The 19,248-nt window shown below is 46.2% G+C and overlaps 2 protein-coding genes across 2 annotated transcripts; one reads left to right on the forward strand and one right to left on the reverse strand.

Moving 5' to 3' along the window:
• Positions 1–4,224: 4,224 nt before the first annotated feature.
• Positions 4,225–5,086, forward strand: LOC123105141 (uncharacterized). Its single transcript, XM_044527144.1, has 2 exons — positions 4,225–4,452; positions 4,553–5,086. Exon 2 carries the CDS (start codon positions 4,572–4,574, stop codon positions 4,929–4,931), a length of 360 nt encoding a protein of 119 aa, XP_044383079.1. The 5' UTR covers positions 4,225–4,452; positions 4,553–4,571; the 3' UTR covers positions 4,932–5,086.
• A 381-nt stretch (positions 5,087–5,467) lies between these two features.
• Positions 5,468–11,001, reverse strand: LOC123105140 (transmembrane protein 147). Its single transcript, XM_044527143.1, has 7 exons — positions 10,769–11,001; positions 8,390–8,459; positions 7,770–7,832; positions 7,568–7,682; positions 6,941–7,056; positions 6,725–6,849; positions 5,468–5,935 (listed from the first exon to the last, which is right to left on the reverse strand). The coding sequence occupies exons 1-7, from the start codon at positions 10,843–10,845 to the stop codon at positions 5,815–5,817; spliced, it is 687 nt and encodes a 228-aa protein (XP_044383078.1). The 5' UTR covers positions 10,846–11,001; the 3' UTR covers positions 5,468–5,814.
• Between the last annotated feature and the right edge of the window lie 8,247 nt (positions 11,002–19,248).

Raw genomic sequence — 19,248 nt, forward strand, 5'->3', positions numbered from 1 at the left:
AACTCCGACAGCACGACGGCGTGGTGGTGATGGAGCTCGTGGTTCTCCGGCAGGGCTTCGCCAAGCACTACGGAGGAGGATGAGGTGTTGGAGGAGGAAGAGGGCTGCGCCAGGGGAAGGGTGCGGCTGCCCTCTCTCTCCCTCACTATATATAGGGGGAAGGGAGGAGGGGGAGGCGCCCTAGGGTTCCCTAGGGGAGGGGCGGCGGCCACAGGGGAAACCCTAGATGGGTTTGGGCGCCCCCACCCCCTAGGAAACTTGCCCCCCAAGCCGGGAGGGGCGGCTGCCCTAGGGGTGGCGCCCCCACCTCTCCTGGTTACGTGAGATGGGGTGGGAGGGGCGCTCAGCCCCTTAGTGGGCTGATGTGCCCTCTCCCCTTGGCCCATAAGGCCCCCCAACGCTTGTCGGGGCCTCCGAAACCCCTTTCGGACACGCTGGTCATCACCTGGTACCCCCGGAACAATTCCGGACTCCAATACCCTTCGTCCAATATACCGATCTTCACCTCCGGACCATTCCGGAGCTCCTCGTCATGTCCGGGATCTCATCCGGGACTCCGAACAACCTTCGGTAACCACATACTATTTCCCATAACAACTCTAGCGTCACCGAACCTTAAGTGTGTAGACCCTACGGGTTCGGGAACCATGCAGACATGACCGAGACAACTCTCCGGCCAATAACCAACAGCGGGATCTGGATACCCATGTTGGCTCCCACATGTTCCACGATGATCTCATCGGATGAACCACGATGTCGAGGATTCAATCAATCCCGTATACAATTCCCTTTGTCCAGCGGTATTGTACTTGCCCGAGATTCGATCGTCGGTATCCGATACCTTGTTCAATCTCGTTACCGGCAAGTCTCTTTACTCGTTCCGTAACACATCATCCCGTGATCAACTCCTTGGTCACATTGTGCACATTATGATGATGTCCTACCGAGTGGGCCCAGAGATACCTCTCCGTTTACACGGAGTGACAAATCCCAGTCTCGATTCGTGCCAACCCAACAGACACTTTCGGAGATACCTGTAGTGTACCTTTATAGCCACCCAGTTACGTTGTGACGTTTGGCACACCCAAAGCACTCCTACGGTATCCGGGAGTTGCACAATCTCATGGTCTAAGGAAATGATACTTGACATTAGAAAAGCTTTAGCAAACGAACTACACGATCTTGTGCTAGGCTTAGGATTGGGTCTTGTCCATCACATCATTCTCCTAATGATGTGATCCCGTTATCAACGACATCCAATGTCCATGGTCAGGAAACTGTAACCATCTATTGATCAACGAGCTAGTCAACTAGAGGCTTACTAGGGACATGGTGTTGTCTATGTATCCACACATGTATCTGAGTTTCCTATCAATACAATTCTAGCATGGATAATAAACGATTATCATGAACAATGAAATATAATAATAATAACTAATTTAGTATTGCCTCTAGGGCATATTTCCAACACCCTCCACCATAATCCACCTCGATCATATCGTAGCAGTGCTTAGGCAAAGCCCTGCGTCGGTAGAACATCATCATCGTCATCACGCCATCGTGCTGACGAAACTCTCCCTCGACACTCAGCTGGATCGGAGTTCGAGGGACGTCATCGAGTTGAACGTGTGCAGAACTCGGAGGTGTTGTGCGTTCGGTACTTGATCGGTCGGATCGTGAAGACGTACGACTACATCAACCGTGTTGTGCTAATGCTTCCGCTTTCGGTCTACGAGGGTACGTGGACAACACTCTCCCATCTTGTTGCTATGCATCACCATGATCTTGCGTGTGCGTAGGGAAATTTTTGAAATTGCTACGTTCCCCAACAGTCTATGGCTAGGAAACTTAACCATCTTTGATTAACGAGCTAGTCAACTAGAGGCATACTAGGGACACTCTGTTAGTCTATGTATTCACACATGTACTAAGTTTCCGGTTAATACAATTCTAGCATGAATAATAAACATTTATCATGATATAAGGAAATATAAATAACAACTTTATTATTGCCTCTAGGGCATATTTCCTTCACTTGATGTACCGCGAGCTTTGTTACTATAGTTGGATCATATGGTGTTTCTCCCCCTCTACCTTCTTGTGATGAATTGAGTTTTACCTTTGAGGTTTCACTATTATGGATTTGAAAACACTTGATGTATGTCTTGCGTGGGATACCCGTGGTGGCAATGGGGTGTTCTATTGATTCACTTGATGTATGTTTTGGCATTCAACTCGCGGATTCCCGAGGTGACATTGGGGTAATCTATGCATAGGGGTTGATGCACGTTTTCGTCCTTGTTTCTCCGGTAGGAATCTTGGGGCACTCTTTGAGGTTCTTTGTGTTGGATTAAATATTATGAATCTGAAGTTGTTTGATGCATATCGTATAATTGACCCACGGATACTTGTGGTGACATTGGAGTATCTAGGTGACATTAGGGTCGATTGATGTGTATCATATGATGTTATTTTACTACGAACTCTAGGGCTATTTGCGACACTTATATGAATAGCTCAATGGATTTATCGGAAAGAATAACTTTGAGGTGGTTTTGTACCCTACAAGCAATTTCATCTTATGTTCTCCGCGATAGGAACTTTGGAGTGACTTTTGTTGCACGTTGAGGGATTGCCATATGATTTAATTATGTTATCATTGTTGAGAGAACTTGCACTGGTGAAAGTATGAACCCTAGCCTTGTTTCCAAGCATTTTAATACCGATTTTGCTCACTTTTGTTACTTGCTACCTTGCTGTTTTTATATTTTCAGATTACAAGAACCTATATCTACCATCCATATTACACTTGTATCACCATCTCTTCGCAACTAGTGCACCTATATAATTTACCATTGTATTGGGTGTGTTGGGGACACAAGAGACTCTTTGTTATTTGGTTGCAGGGTTGTTTGAGAGAGACCATCTTCATCCTACGCCTCCCATGGATTGATAAACCTTAGGTCATCCACTTGAGGAAAATTTGCTACTGTCCTACAAAACTTTGCGCTTGGAGTCCCAACACGAGTCTACAAGAAGAAGGTTGCGTAGTAGACATCAGTGAACTTGAGAAACACCCGGGATAACTTGCTTGATCAGAGAGGAGCTACGTTCAATCGCGAGGCATGGGAGAAGAGCTGGTCATCTCTTTGGAACACCAAAGTCCCTGGGAAAATTATAACTTTCCTTTGGAGGCTGGCAAAACATTATTCGCTATCGGAGGACATGCGCCACCACAAAAATATGTGCAACGCGGATTTTTGCCAACTTTGTGGAGCTGCCGATTCCTGGAGGCACTCGTTGATTGATTGCACAACTTCGAGGTGTGTTTGTGCCTTAGGTGATGAGAAATTAACTGATCAAATTGTTGAGTCTCATGAACCCAATGCGAAAAACTGGCTTTTTAACATGATGGATTCATTATCACATGCGGAGTTTGTGAAGATGGTTGTCACTCTTTGGGCACTATGGACCGCTCGTCGAAAAGCAATACATGAGTCTATCTTCCAAAGACCAATGTCTACCCACCGTTTTGTCTGAGAGCTTCATCCCCGAGTTGGATGGCCTCAACATTGCCAGGACTTCCACTTCGGCAGGACGTGCACTTGTAATACCAATGAGAAGCTGTTGGAAACCCCCTCCGAATGGACACGTTAAAATCTATGTAGATGGGGTTTTGTCCAATGATGGGCGTGTTGGAGCTGCGGCGGCAGTATACAGGGATGAACACGGTCACTGCCTTGGGTCCTCATCAATTGTTCCACCCGGTGTTATTAACCCTACAGTTTTTTTTTTGCGGGGAAACCCTACAGTTTTAGAGACCATTGCTTGTCGTGAGGCTTTAGCACTTGCGGATGATCTATCTTTGGATCACTTGATAATTGCTAGTGTCTACAAACCGATTGTGGATGACATCATAAAAGGGGTAGGAGGCCCTCATATCACAGTCGTCAAGGAGATAGATAATAGAAGAGCACATTTTACTTGTTTTGATTTTATGTTCGAAAGTCGTGCTTCAAATGATGAGGCTCGCAATTTTGTAAAATTTTCGCTTATTTCCTCTCATGACCCTCTTTGTATCCCTTTGAATATTGTTCCAAATTACTAATAAAGTATGGGATCCTAAAAAAGAAGTAAACTGTACTACTCCTAGGCCAGCGTGTGGATTCCACGAACGACTCTCGCGAAACAACAAAGGGGGAAGCATGCACATGTGGACCAGGTCCGGCCAATGGGGATCCATCTAGCCACCAATTGGACCTTCTCCTTTGGAGGAGCAAGGATAAACTGCCCTCCGGCCACCGCCCGTTGCCTCCCGCACCTTATCCTCCCCTGATCCCCCGTACAAAACCACTCCTTCCTTTCCCTCCATGTGACCCACCCAACCCCAAGCACCGCAGCCGGCCACACTCCCTCCTCCTCCTCCTCCTCCAGCTCCAAGAACTCCAAAAGGTAAGCGATCCAAGCCGCATTCCCGTACCAGATCGCAGCTCGCCACCAATCAGCTGCGGATTACTCAGTCCTTGCTTTGTTTCCGTGGGTTCGCGTGCAGGTTCAGCCGAGCTCGATCGATGGCGTCGCTCTCCGTGGCCACGCTCCCGCAGCTGGCCGGCGCGCCGGCGGCGGCGGCGGCGAAGAAGAGGTCGGGCGTGACGTACGTGGAGGGCATGAACGCCTACAGCGGCCTCAAGGGGCTCAACAAGGTGACCATGCTGGGCGTGCGCAAGAGCGCCGACTACAAGTTCGCCAGGATCGTGGCGTCGCTCAGCCCCGCGGGCAAGAGGCGCGGGGGCTCGTTCGGCGCGCAGTGCAACGCCGCCGGCGAGATCTTCCAGATCGCCGTCGTCATGAACGCGCTCACGCTCGTCGGCGTCGCCGTCGGCTTCGTGCTGCTCCGGGCCGAGGCGGCCTACGAGGAGTCGGAGGAGTGAGTGAAACCCAACCCACCGCCGTGTGCCTGCCCTGACCAGCCGTTTCAGTTCGGTTCAGGCTGCTGCTGTTTGGCTGGCGCGTAAGCCGTGATATATAAAACGTGATGTATGCTATTTTACATTTGGTTTTGTATCAATGACAATTGATTGATGAATACCCCGGAAACACATTTTTGGAGGCTCAGCCCTGCAAATTTGTCTCGATTGTCCGCCGCTTGTATGATTCTTCTCTAGAAAGAGTACACTTCGAAAGGGAAAATGTTCATAGGTCATAGTGCACCATTGTCTAACAACTTTCAGACCCAAAGTCATACATACTTGGTAGTAAGGTGAGAAATCTGAAACAACAGTGTACTCTCTTCAGGCTTGGAGAATAACTACAAGATTTTCACCCGCGGGGCATTCGATTCACAAGAATATGCCCATGTTGACCTTAGTTTCTTAGAATTCCTAGGAGGAATACACTTCGAAAGGGAAAATGTTCTGCAAAACTGATAGCACAACATTCAGAAGTCATAATGCAACATTGTCTGACATCTTCCTGAAACGACGGTGTATTTTCTCGTAAATCTGTGAATGTCCTGGCTTCAGACTAGCAGATGCAATGCTATTGAGCAGAATATGCAATACACAGAACAGGGAATAAAGGTGCTACGTTTTAGCTCGATTCCTACAAGAGCACCTGTTACAGTGGCGCTCATTAGATCATGTGTTTCTGCACTATAGCAGACAAATAAGTAAAACGTTCTGCTAAAGAACCCTCAAAAAATAGTTATGGTAGTGGCAAGGCTCTAAGCAGCATTCTAATTTTGCCCAAGTACAACAAGAGACATCTCGGGAGCGCCCGATCTCCGGTAAAGCTAGCAGTGCTTTGTTCTGTTGATTACATTGGCCTCTGGCAAGCCGAGAACAGCTGCCAGCTGATGAAAGCCATAACCAGCGAGGAGAAGACCTCGAAGCCGACCACCTTGGGAGTCTGCCACTCCAATGATCTCCGTAAGTAACTGCAGCATCGTTTCAGCATGTTTAGCAGCGTGAACAAGAATGAACAAAAAATAATTGAATAACATGGCCGTGAAAGTGCAGCACATAAACAAATGGACCAAATGGTGATGAATACAGAACGATGTTTCAACTGAAAACAGGTAGAAAATAATTTGATCATTCTAAATATTTTAGTACGTATCCACTAAAAATGTCAACATGAGCATGCCTGATTTGAAAGAAACTGCCCTAGTAAACTTGGCAAACAAGTGATATTACTTCCAAGATAATATTTACTCAAGTTGCAATGGCTTGTGATGTTTCATACACATGCTATTGTGCAGCACACGATAGGGCTTTACTTCGGATACCATTAACTGAACTCTCTGTGTGTCCTAAAATTTCAGTGGTCCACAAGGAGAGATAAAGTTCTAAGACAATCATTACTGACTTGTAACTAAGGATATTCCATGGATAGGAGAGATGCACCGACTTTAGAGTTAGCATGATAGGACTGTAATGAAATTTTGGACAAGAATGGCAGTAGGTCAAAAGTTATATGGAATACAGCAGAAATGTTTGTGGATGGATATATTTTTCTCAGATCCGTATTGACCACGTGTAGGAGGTAGGTATTAAGCCAATATACATAGATTGACACAAATCCTGCAAGATTTACCAACATCTACTTGCTAGTACTTCATAACCAAGAACAGTTTCTCAAAAAAAAAGGAAATAAGAACATCAACATATGTTGAAGCATGATAATTATTCTTTTTGAGGATTACTGCAGATAGAAACGGGATTACCTGGTGATAGATGGCATTGTTGCCAGAAGCAGAGCACATGCATAAATTATTGGAATTAAAGTCCTAGGTTTGTTCTTCCTCAGCCACATCAAGGATCCTAATGCGGCAAGGGAGAGGGTCATCACCTGCAGAAGTACAAAAGTAAGTCTTCTGAAATTAGGATAATCAAAAAAAGGAAGCTGACATTATATTTTTCACACTATATAGTAGCATTACAAGATTGGCATTTGCTTCGAGCCCTTGGAATATGTACTCCCAAGTAAATTCAAGCCCTCGTGCCCCAATCCAGAGAGGTGCCAGCCGGTGCAGAACTGAATCAGCAAAAGCCCAGCCTGAAACCCCAAAAAAGTCCAATAGATCAATGGTAGTCAAGATAAGGTTAAATTGCAGCTGGAAATAAGTCGAAGTATTGTATCACTTCCCAATTTATCTGGAGTAACAAACTTAAGGAGGCCCAATTCAATTTAAATAATAAAGTGAAGTAAGAGCATTCAATTTCCTGAGAAACGCTATCAGTAGCCAAAATAAGCATGTCTCTATTCTTTCAATTGTGTGAATGACAAAAGCATGAACACGAAAACAAATTTCAGTACAGCTAAAAGGCAAGCAGCAATTACAAACATCAACATCAGAAATGCATCTGTTTATAAAAAGGTTGACCAGCACAGTATAGAAGGAAAAGTTGGAATTTAAAGGTGTAGTGAGGAAGGTGAACATACAGAATGGAGATGGGAAATAAGATTAAAACAAACATATGTGACTATCGATGAAATGTTATAATTTGACAAGACACACTTCAGCTAAATGAAATCAGAAAGTGAACAAGCACAACTACGAACTCACCAAGACCAACAGCCTGGAACTTATGGTTCTGGGAGATGTTTCTGTGGGTCAACTGTGTCAAAGCAAAATAAAGGCCAGCAACATCTATAAACCCAATTAGAATTTTCATTAATTCCTGCAGGGTTGAAAATAATCGGAAGATTAGATACACTGGCAAACAGGGTAAATCCAGGCATGTTTTGTCAAAGTGCGTAAAATATACCTGGTAGGGATCAAAGCTATCATTCGCATCAGGCACTTTGAGGAATGTTGCTAAGCAAACAAGCTGCCATTATAAAATAGCAATGGTTAGCAATCCCACAAATCTCTTCCATGCAACTGGTGATAAGCATAGAAAACTATATGCCAAAACTAAAACATAAACTAGGCAATGTAAAACATCATGTGGTAATAAAAAGAACCAAGAATAACAAACAGGCTAAGCTGACAATATCAGGATGACAAGCTTCAACTTGTACTGTGATTTTTGGACAAACAGGACTGCATAGCAGGGAAGATAACCAGTACAAACCATGAAAATTGAGATGCCATTTACAACCTTTTAATAATAATGGAATTTCAAAGAAAAAAAATCAGCCTGCTGAGTGGCATACAACCCTCGAACGATCAGTTTGCTGTCAAAACTGGTACATGAATGTTAGATAAAGAAAAAGACTAGTTGAGTGGTCATTCCAAAGAAATATTAATTGTAGAAGTCAAGTAGTTGGCAAGGGCACATTGATCAAACAACTAAAAAGTTTCTCAAGCAATGACAGATTAATGAATGGTGGATTGTTTGGGCATGTCAATCATGGTACTAAAAATCCACAACTAGTTACTCACCTTTACAAGTGCTGCTCCCAGATAAACAACAGCTGCTTTTACACTAGTGCCAATCGTGTCATACTCTGACCTGCAAAAGGTAGTATGGGAAACTTATTACTGCTTTTACACCAGTGTTTAATGCAGCAGATCAATACCTCATTTATGGTTCTTATTTCGATGAGTCACACACGATAGTATGTGAAAGTTATTACTGGACTACACCCCTTAACCATTGGTACTTATCTTTTAACAATCACACACTAGTGTGCAACTCTTATTACTGGAGTATATAACCCGCTCATCAACCACCAGAAGGGACATATGGAAGTAGGTTGGCAGCGTGCTTCCCATATACAGCAGCCTCATCGCCATCATAGTATGCATAAAGAACCTGATGCATGTTCAGCAACATCTGGCAGCTGACACCATGCCCTGGAGCTGCACACAACACTGCTTCCACAGGAAAGACATGGGTTTCCACCTGTGCTGAATGCCACTGCCTATACAGATCCATGGCACCCACTGTCATAATTGGTGGGAAGTACTGTAGATTGGTAGTTGCCATAGAAGCACGGGCAAAAAGAGCAATGTGCGCAAAAGGGAAAGATGTTGATGGTGTATGCTACCATTGATGATACTTCAGATGCTTAACAAAATTGCAAGATGGTGTAGATAATATGGGTGCGTGTGATGGGCTGATGATTGATCATGGACCTATAATAAAAAATATGTGGACTAGCATTTGTGCAGGCCAAGCTAGGTCTTGCCGTTTAAAAAACTACCTGCTGGAGTCCAGATAAGTTAGAGATCATATAGTGTAAGATTTATTTACAAATTTGCTAAGTGATTCTTGGATGATGGGGAGGTGGCAAGATGTGTAGTAGATATTTTTCAAAGGTTGTTTCTGCTGATGCTTTTTCTATGTGTGCCGAAGGATGTTGTTCACATATGAAGGTCATACCACAATGGTTTGCTGTTTATTTTTTGTAGTGCTCTGATTGGTCGTGATCAGAAACTTTGTTGAACTGAATTTGCCCAGGACTTGTAGCATGTCTTACATAACTCACAACTCACACTTGTAACATTCCAGGGACAGGCTAATTGTCATGCATGACTAATCGAGTAGGCAGCTTTGGAGCTTTGTAACTGTGCTTTAGTATAATGCAAACTTTGAAATTCTGTGAAGGTGCTTTAATAGAAAGCATACTTACTGTAGTCACAGCGGCGGCGCTAGGAGTCAGACCCAGTGATGTCAACGCTATATACTTATGCAATATGTGGATCAGCTATAGTTAATCACAAGCCTATTAGTGCAGCTAACCCAAATTTTATGTTGTCACTTGACATCACAAACAAGGACTAGCACCGCCACTGTGTAGTCGTATACATTTGGAGTATTGCTAACAAGAAACAAACCTAAGAGTAAAAATTATCCGGGCGTATGCCTTGTCTATGATTGACGCAACTAAACAACATTTCCATAAAGGAAAAGAATACAAATTGAAAGGAGAAAGTGCCTTCTAGACCTAGCCCAAAAATAAAAGCAAAGTCTTCTTCCACACTCTTTGTAACCCTTGGTTGCTCCTTGTGTGGAATTAGTGCCTCTGTCTTACAAAGTAAAAATGAAAAAATAAAGGAAACAATCATTTTTTTGTTTCAAATCAAATCTGATTAGCTTAGTATTGGTTGGGCGTTACACCAATTACAAATAACGGTGTCTACTTAAATACAGTTACTACCTTCCTAGAATTATTATCAATACTTCAAATGTCTTCACCGCAGCTAGAATGTGTTACAGCTTCATATCACTATCAGACAATCGCATAGTAACTCTTTACTCAGCACATGGATAGAATTACCATGTATTCTCTTGTTTAACTAACATCAAGTTCTTGACGAGGTTCGAGTTCATTACTCAGAGCACTTCATATTGTTAGCGTGCAACTCACACAGGCAAGTCTTCTACTGTATCATCTTCCCATCCAACTTACAAAATGAGCTACAATGCTCTGAACTTACTTGACAGTAGAGGAGACATAAACCACACTAATTATGACTAAACCAATCAGATTCAATTCGAACAGCACAATTCAGCCGACAAAGCCCAAATCCAAGCGAACATTTCAGTAGAAACTCGTCTACACCACGCATTAAACCAATACCCTCCTAACCCTGCCTCAACTGAGCAAAATTCACTGAAACCGCACTGATCAAAACCCCATCCGACGAGCCAAAATCGCACGCGGAACCAACAGTGTCCGGCACTCCTACTCCGCCGTGCCCGGATCACGCAACCAAGCAAGGACCAGACAGCTTGACGGACACAGATCTAACACGTTTGGGATACGGATCTCGTGGATAGAGAGGGGAGGAGGGGGAGAGAGGAAGTTAGCTTACAGGGGGGTGGCGGAGTAGTAGACGACGTGGGGGCCGAAGGTGAGGACCGCGCAGTTGAGGAAGTGGAACACCGTCATCTCGTCGGCGTCGTCGTCTCCGGCGCCTGAGCAACGGCGAGGTCGAATCGCCTGATGCTGCGCGACGATTTCGAGATGCAGCTGGGTAATGGGCTCGAGATGGATCCGGTCGAGCTCTAAGTAACAAACACGCTCGGCGCACGTGGATTGGTTCGTGGGCTTCGCTCTAGTCGACAGGCAGATGGGCCTAAATGAAGTGCTACCCCCCTTGTGTTAGAAAAAAACAATATCCTACTGCCCTTCCCCACAAAAAAATCCTATACCCCTAAAAAAATGTTAGAAATTCCTTAAGAGAGAGTCAATCGAGAAATGCTAAAAAAACATAAAAAATACTCCCTCCGCAACAAAATCTAAGACGTTTTTTATGCCCTATACAAAACCAAAAAAGTCTTACATTTTGACATGAAGGGAGTACTAGTAATTACTAAATGTTCTTTGTTTATGGTAAATGCTAAATGTTATGCTAAAACAAAGAAATGGCAACTACCCTAAGAAAATGCTAATGTTCTAAAATAACTGAAGACATATTAAAGAGACAACACACTCTCTAAAGTACAGAAAACTTGCGTGTTGCTCACTCGCATATGCTAGGAGAGAGATGTAGAAGAAACACAATGGACAAGAAACTATCCCGTGGAAACCAATAACTCGGTGGAAACATCGAAACCCAAACATGAGCCATCAGATCTAAAACGTGGGTAGCTTATTGAATCTTGTGTTTTTGCATACAAGCACCCACAATGCTAGTTATTATTTTGCACAAAGGATCTAAGCTTTTGTGAAATATGCGGAATGTGTTTGTGGGTGAAGCGCCCCTAGATTTTCATATCCAACGACCACATATGAGTTTCCATGTTTCCACTGAGTGAGTGGTTTCCATGTGATACTTCCTCCACAATGCCACAATGGGCATCTTGATGTTGTCTTGTTTTGCTTCTTTAAGAGACGGTTACATAAAATACAATGACTTTCGACCGAGCATCCCAAGTCTTGATTCGTTCTTAGTATTGTACTTCTCATGGCGAGATGTTAAAGACGCAGCTTTACTTTTGCTGATCTTTATGGTGTTTTCAAGTCACTTTTTCATGGTCTATTTTCTAGGTTGAGGACACGGTGACTTGAACCCTCGGTGAAACTGCAATGCACATATAACATGTGTCACCTTTGACAGGAGAACCCTCATTTGGGGTTCTCTTTACTGTCTATATGAAAAATTAAATGCCAAAGATGTTTTGACTTGACATAAGTCAGTATAGGAGTTGTGAAGCATGTCGTATTTGACAAACTACTACCATCGGAGAGAAAAATCGATAGAAAGATCACCTACCGATAGAAAAATAAAAGATGAAGGTAAAAGTAATAGTTTTTGTAGTAGGGTGGAAAGAGTTTAAAAAACATTGGACACACAAGATAGCATCTGTTGTCTACACATGGCGAGTGGTGAGGCATCCGACGGGCGCTCCGCCAATGGAACCCCCACCCTACTCCGAAGAAAATAGAACTATATGTGTGACAGTGTCCTCTTGTTTCACAAATCATATCGATAGAAGTGACTTGTCTTCATACGAAGAAACAAGCTAGTTAGGACCAAATTGGCTATGAGAATCAGCCAAGCCATAGTCCCTAGCCGCCACAGAAGGGGAGCTCCATTATCGTATGTTTCTGATGGTTTCCCTCGTCTTCGGAGGTCTCTCAAACACCAAGAAGCAAGGAAATTATAGGTATTAACATTGGGGGATAGTTTTAGTCCCTTTTATGTCATATTAACATATTATTGGCGATAATCTCGCCGTGATGTCGTACAGATGAAGTCTTATGACTCTATTACCATCCTAGCATGGTCATAATGGTTAGTTCATCTGCCATGAGAGAGCCACAGAAGGCCTCATCTTAATTATATGGACCTTTACATTGCATGCTGCAATGCACATAAAGCTTGTCAACGTGACCGACTATATATAGTCAGACAAAGCATCATCGGCAAATATCTATGCCTATTGGACGAGGCGACGGCCGAGTTGCATACTGCAACATCGGATTCCTATTTCGTTTTTGCCCTTCCGTTTTTGTTTCGATTGTTACCCAGTCTAGCATGTAATTGGTTTCTATTAATCCTGCTTATTTAGATAAAATGAACATCGAGTACAAGCAGATAAGGGGTAGTTTGAATCCACAAATATACAAAAAAGCCTAAAGAAAGAGGGAAAACAACTAAGATTCTTAAGCTTTACAATTCTCGCCAAAGCCACAATTGTACTCGTTGTGGTTGCGCCACCATAACTCTCGTCAATGATGGGCAACATAAAGAAATTCAACTAGGAAGCACTTGCAAAATGACATGTAGAGGACCAAATCTTGTTGATTCGCCACAATAGAAGATCATTGTGTATGATGAAGATGTTGGAAATATGCCCTAGAGGCAATAATAAAAGGATTGTTATTATATTTCCTTGTTCATGATAATTGTCTTTTATTCATGCTATAATTGTGTTATCCGGAAATCGTAATACATGTGTGAATACATAGACACCAACATGTCCCTAGTAAGCCTCTAGTTGACTAGCTCGTTGATCAACAGATAGTCATGGTTTCCTGACTATGGACATTGGATGTCATTGATAACGAGATCACATCATTAGGAGAATGATGTGATGGACAAGACCCAATCCTAAACATAGCACAAGATCGTATAGTTCGTTTGCTAGAGTTTTTCCAATGTCAAGTATCTTTTCCTTAGACCATGAGATCGTGTAACTCCCGGATACCGTAGGAGTGCTTTGGGTGTACCAAACGTCACAACGTAACTGGGTGACTATAAAGGTATACTACGGGTATCTCCGAAAGTGTCTGTTGGGTTGACACGGATCAAGACTGGGATTTGTCACTCCGTATGACGGAGAGCTATCTCTGGGCCCACTCGGTAATGCATCATCATAATGAGCTCAAAGTGACCAAGTGTCTGGTCACGGGATCATGCATTACGGTACGAGTAAAGTGACTTGCCGGTAACGAGATTGAACGAGGTATTGGGATACCGACGATCGAATCTCGGGCAAGTAACGTACCGATTGACAAAGGGAATTGTATACGGGGTTGCTTGAATCCTCGACATCGTGGTTCATCCGATGAGATCATCGAGGAGCATGTGGGAGCCAACATGGGTATCCAGATCCCGCTGTTGGTTATTGACCGGAGAGTCGTCTCGGTCATGTCTACATGTCTCCCGAACCCGTAGGGTCTACACACTTAAGGTTCGGTGACGCTAGGGTTGTAGAGATATGAATATGCAATAACCCGAAAGTTGTTCGGAGTCCCGGATGAGATCCCGGACGTCACGAGGAGTTCCGGAATGGTCCGGAGGTGAAGAATTATATATAGGAAGTGCAGTTTCGGCCATCGGGAGAGTTTCGGGGGTCACCGGTATTGTACCGGGACCACCGAAAGGGTCCCGGGGGTCCACCGGGTGGGGCCACCCATCCCGGAGGGCCCCATGGGCTAAATGGGGAGGGGAACCAGCCCATAGTGGGCTGGTGAGCCCCCATTAGCCCACCCCATGCGCCTAGGGTTGGGAACCCTAGGGTGGGGGGGCGCCCCACCTGGCTTGGGGGGCACTCCACCCCTTGGCCGCCCCCCCCCCTAGGAGATCCCATCTCCTAGGGCCGGCGCATCCCCTAGGGGGCCTATATAAGGGGGGGGGGGGCAGCCGCACCCTTGAGTCTTGGCGCCTCCCTCTCCTCTGCTACACCTCTCCCTCTCGCAGTAGAACGGCGAAACCCTGCTGCGGTGACCCCTGCATCCACCACCACGCCGTCGTGCTGCTGGATCTTCATCAACCTCTCCTCCCCCTTGCTAGATCAAGAAGGAGGAGACGTCACGCTGACCGTACGTGTGTTGAACATGGAGGTGCCGTCCGTTCGGCGCTAGGATCTCCGGTGATTTGGATCACGTCGAGTACGACTTCCTCATCCCCGTTCTTTGTACGCTTCCGCGCGTGATCTACAAAGGTATGTAGATGCAATCCGATCACTCGTTGCTAGATGAACTCATAGATGGATCTTGGTGAAACCGTAGGAAATTTTTTGTTTTCTGCAACGTTCCCCAACAGAAGATTGGCAATCACACGAAGCATGTTAGCGAGGGCACCACACTAATCTAGACAGACAACTGCACCAGTATCGTGAGGCCAATTCGATGATATTGCTAAAAAATGCTTGAAAGGGGAGATTGTTGAGGAAGACGATGTTGTTGATGATGGCGATAGAGTCATCCCGACGAGCATCAAAGAATCAATCCATGAAGATCGACAGGACAAAAAATATCAAGCTCCTCGGCAACACTGCCATACCAAGTGTTGTCGAGATGGAATCAGAGCCAGAGGACTTTTGTGCAAGATAACAATGTCAACCATGATACGGAAACCTAACCAAAGACTTTCTTTGCTCCCAAAGAGAGATGAAAATCATCTCCCCGTCGCCCCGGTGTCGGAAAACTAGAGGGAAGCGAAGATTCGATATGTCCCTAAAGCCTAAACACCAAGAAGAGCAGCTTAGTGTTAATTAACAATGACGGATCGTGTGGCCTGTAACTCTTTTCTTTTCTAACGAGAAAAGCAGAGCATCTGCTATTCCTGGGGAAATGTGGACACTTGTACAGTTACGCTGGTTGGTGTATCCTCAGTTCATGAGTTCTTCTCTTTTTTTTTGCGGGTGCTCAGTTCATGAGTTCAATCGATGCTTAGCTGCACAACGTGGCCAGTGCCCAGTGCCCAGTGGCCTACACCTGGATGCACTCATGCACTTAACCGAAGCGCGGACCGCCAAATGACTCGTTTTTGAACACCTGGCGAGCCGCGCCACTGTCACGCAGGTGGCATGGCCGCTACTCCTTGGACGCGACCGCGTTCTCGCGTAAACACCGCATCTACACCCCGCGTGTTTGAAGAAGACGCGACGAGGCTCCTTTTTTTTTGCGGGTGGACGCGACGAGGCTCCTCCGTGGCCTCGTCACACCAGCTGCTTCCGCCTTCAATTTTGATCGACGAGCTGACACGTACAGATAGTCGGACGCTAACGGAGCTGGCAGCGACGAGATCCGCTTGGATATCCGTGCAGGGCCGGCCCTGAGGGGGGGCAGCAGGGGCGGCCGCCCCGGGCCCCCAGGATCGAGGGGCCCCCTCCCAGGTAATTACGTGAATGTAAAGCAGCCCATGAGCGATAGCTTCACGTAGGAAAAGAAGTAGCCAGATTCAAATAGAAAGGGACGGCAGGCAGCAGCGTACACATGTAAATCGCTTCAATCAGCGTACGATCATGACGGAAAAAAGAGCAAGTACGCACATAAATCACGTTGTGCCGTTATTATTACGACGAGACACTCTCTTTCAGCAAAAGAAAACGATCGTGCGACATCAGTTCATCCCTAATTTCCTATTCTCTGTTTCATGGTTTGAAAACTTCAGATCCCAGGTGGCGCAGGGCAGACCGGTCTCCCGGTGCTGAACGCAGCGACGACGCAGCACACACATCGCCGAGCGCCTGCCACCAGAAAACGCCATCGCATCGTCGCCGAGCGTCCAGCCACTGACTCCGATCTAATCAATCCAAGGTATATTATATTATAATTTTCCTACAATTTTCAGTAAAACTTCGTGCTAGAGGAAGAAATAGTTTGATACTACAATTTTCAGTAGCCAAGAAGGAATTCTAGAAGTTGGAAGGATTTTCATGTTAAATATTTTTTTGTTTTAATTGATCACTTCTTTGCAGAAAAGATTTAAAAAACTCATGGTGTTTAAAGATTTATTCAGATTTACGTACTGTATCGGTGATTGTTGCATCAGCTAAAAGGATGCTTTCCAACTTGAAATTATTGATGAACAAATTATGTATCGAGAAGAAATCGATGGATGAGATTGACATCGACACAATCGTAAGTGGCTTTGCATCAAAGAATTTTACAAGAAAATTTGTAGGTAAATTGTATAAGTTATTTTATATACATATTGGCTTTTGGATGCATTTAAGTAATTATTGATAACATTTTGTAGATGCATATATTATTTATCATTTCTTTTTTTAGAATCGTTATTTATCATTGCTATGATGTTTATATTAAGGGGCCTCAAATTTTACTTTCGCCCCGGGCCCCCAAAATCTCAGAACCGGCCCTGTATCCATGTCGCCCATGCATGCACCGCCCCCTCACCGTCAGTCGGGGTCAGGTCGATCGATCGCCCCACCGCAACCGCAAGCCGGACGGGGAGCCGGCAAAAGGTAGGGAAACCGGGCAATAATCGCGCGGAAAAGGCACCGGCGCCCACCCGAAAGGTGGCCGCGTCGCCTTTGGACGCTTCCGCCGCCCGGTGTACGGCCAGCCGGGTTGGGCCATCGCCGGAGCCCGGAGGGAGACCGGTGGGCTAGGTGCCCTCCGCCTAGGCCGCGCGCCGGGGCTGGCCGGCTCAATCATGGCGCGCTGGTGACCTCGCCGATGCCGCCGCTGCGTGTTGCACATGCACGGCCGCGCTGCAGCTTTAGGCTAGCCAGCGGGCCACGGCGCCGATGGTGCGCCCACTGCCCGGCACCGACCGCTGACACGCACACGCCTTTGGAAGGAAGAAAGTGAACGGGTTCGGGAAGCACTCAGTCGGAGAGGCCACCGCAACAATGTTCCGAGGTCCACACACGCCATCTATCCATGCATCTTTTTTTGCGGGATATCTATCCATGCATCGACCGTATCGAGTAGCGCGCTGCCCCTGTGCACGACCACGGGCGCGGAGATCCACGAAGGTAGGCGTGCATGCAGAGCATATACGTACGCACGTACGTACTCGTGCTGCTGCGGCGCCGTGCCGTGCCGTGCGTGGCGAGTCTACTCCGCGGAATATCACAAACAGAACAGATCGGGCCGGGCGATGTGAGTGAGCAATGTTCATTCGAGCTAGTGTTCCGCGTCAATGCATGCACCGAGCCAGTGTTCCACGTCAATGCGCACATAAAAATGTTCTAGGACAAAGATGGCACATCGTACGTACGTACGTGCGTGCATGGAATTTCAAGGTTGCACGCAAAGACATTCTGCGCAGCTCGATCTCCCATGTCATTGTTCGAGGGTCAACATGAGTTACATACAATACAATGCCACGTCTATGTAGTAGTACTATCAATGTAGAGTTGCAGGCTTTGTATTTCTTTTCCTTTTCTTTTTTGATCTGTGCAGGCTTTGTATTTCTACTACTACTACTACTACATAGACGGGCCAATTCTTTTTTCTCCCCAAGTGGTTATGAGCTAGGCAGCAGCCTATCTGGCACAAGAGACATGGCCTGGCTCCGGACAGCCAGCGTACTGTGCGCCCGACACGGGCTATTGGCGACTTGGACGTGGCAGAGTCGTCCCTCACCTTCTGTAGCTAGCACGTCGATGAGGGTCGCGTGTGAGATGACGTGCTAGTGTAGCGTGTCCTTGTTACTTATTACGGTCCCCATGACAAAAGCTAATATCGCTGTTAGGCGCGCAGCTAGCTAGCCCCGGCCGGCCCATCGGCCCCGCAATTCTGCCGTGCTTTTCAGTGGCGACTTTCGGTCTAGCCAAGACATGGGAATGATGCCATTTGCACCGGACGTACACATCATATCAGGTCTCGTCCCAGGGGAGGCACGCAGATATATAATGTGTGTGTGTGAGTGAGTGAGAGAGAGGGGGAAATAGAGAGATCTGCACAAACGAACGAAGGATTATATATACTAACTAGAGTAATATACTACGTACTGTAATAGACAATGGCAGATGCAGTGAGCATGGACGACAGTACTGCTACCAACTACACAATGCACATTGCGTGCATGCATGCAACAAAGAGAGAGACAGGGGTAGCTACCAACTCCCACAACGTCGACTAAACAAAGCAGAACCGGACCCAAACGATCACCAAAACCAACGTAGAAGCATTCGTTCGACCAGAGCACGCACATAGTCGTGGATCAGATCCAGACACTTGCCATCAACGCATTAACTCGCGAGCGATGATCAGATTCAGACAGTGCCGCGCGAGGAGAACCCGCCGCGATGGGCGCTGATCGGCCGGGGGCGCTGGTTTAGCGCCTCGAGAAGTTCTTCTCCCTTGTTCGCATCCCCCCGGCCAGCTGCATGCACACGCTAGCTACTCGTACAAACAAGCGGATCGAGCCCGGTCGGGAACGGGAATCGGCCGCCGTACGCGCCGCGCGCGCGGACGCCTTTTGCCCCTCTTCGTCGCGCGCGAGGTTTTTGTTGCGACCTCGCGGCCGGCGCCGGCACGCACGGCGGGCAGGGCCCCGTGCTTCTCGAGGCCTTGATCGGCGATTACATTATGGAGATCGTGTCGCCCCAACACGACGAGATCCGAATGTAGGGCTCGTACCTT

The sequence above is a fragment of the Triticum aestivum genome, chromosome 5A (genome assembly GCF_018294505.1).
Source record: "Triticum aestivum cultivar Chinese Spring chromosome 5A, IWGSC CS RefSeq v2.1, whole genome shotgun sequence".
Taxonomy (NCBI): domain Eukaryota; kingdom Viridiplantae; phylum Streptophyta; class Magnoliopsida; order Poales; family Poaceae; genus Triticum; species Triticum aestivum.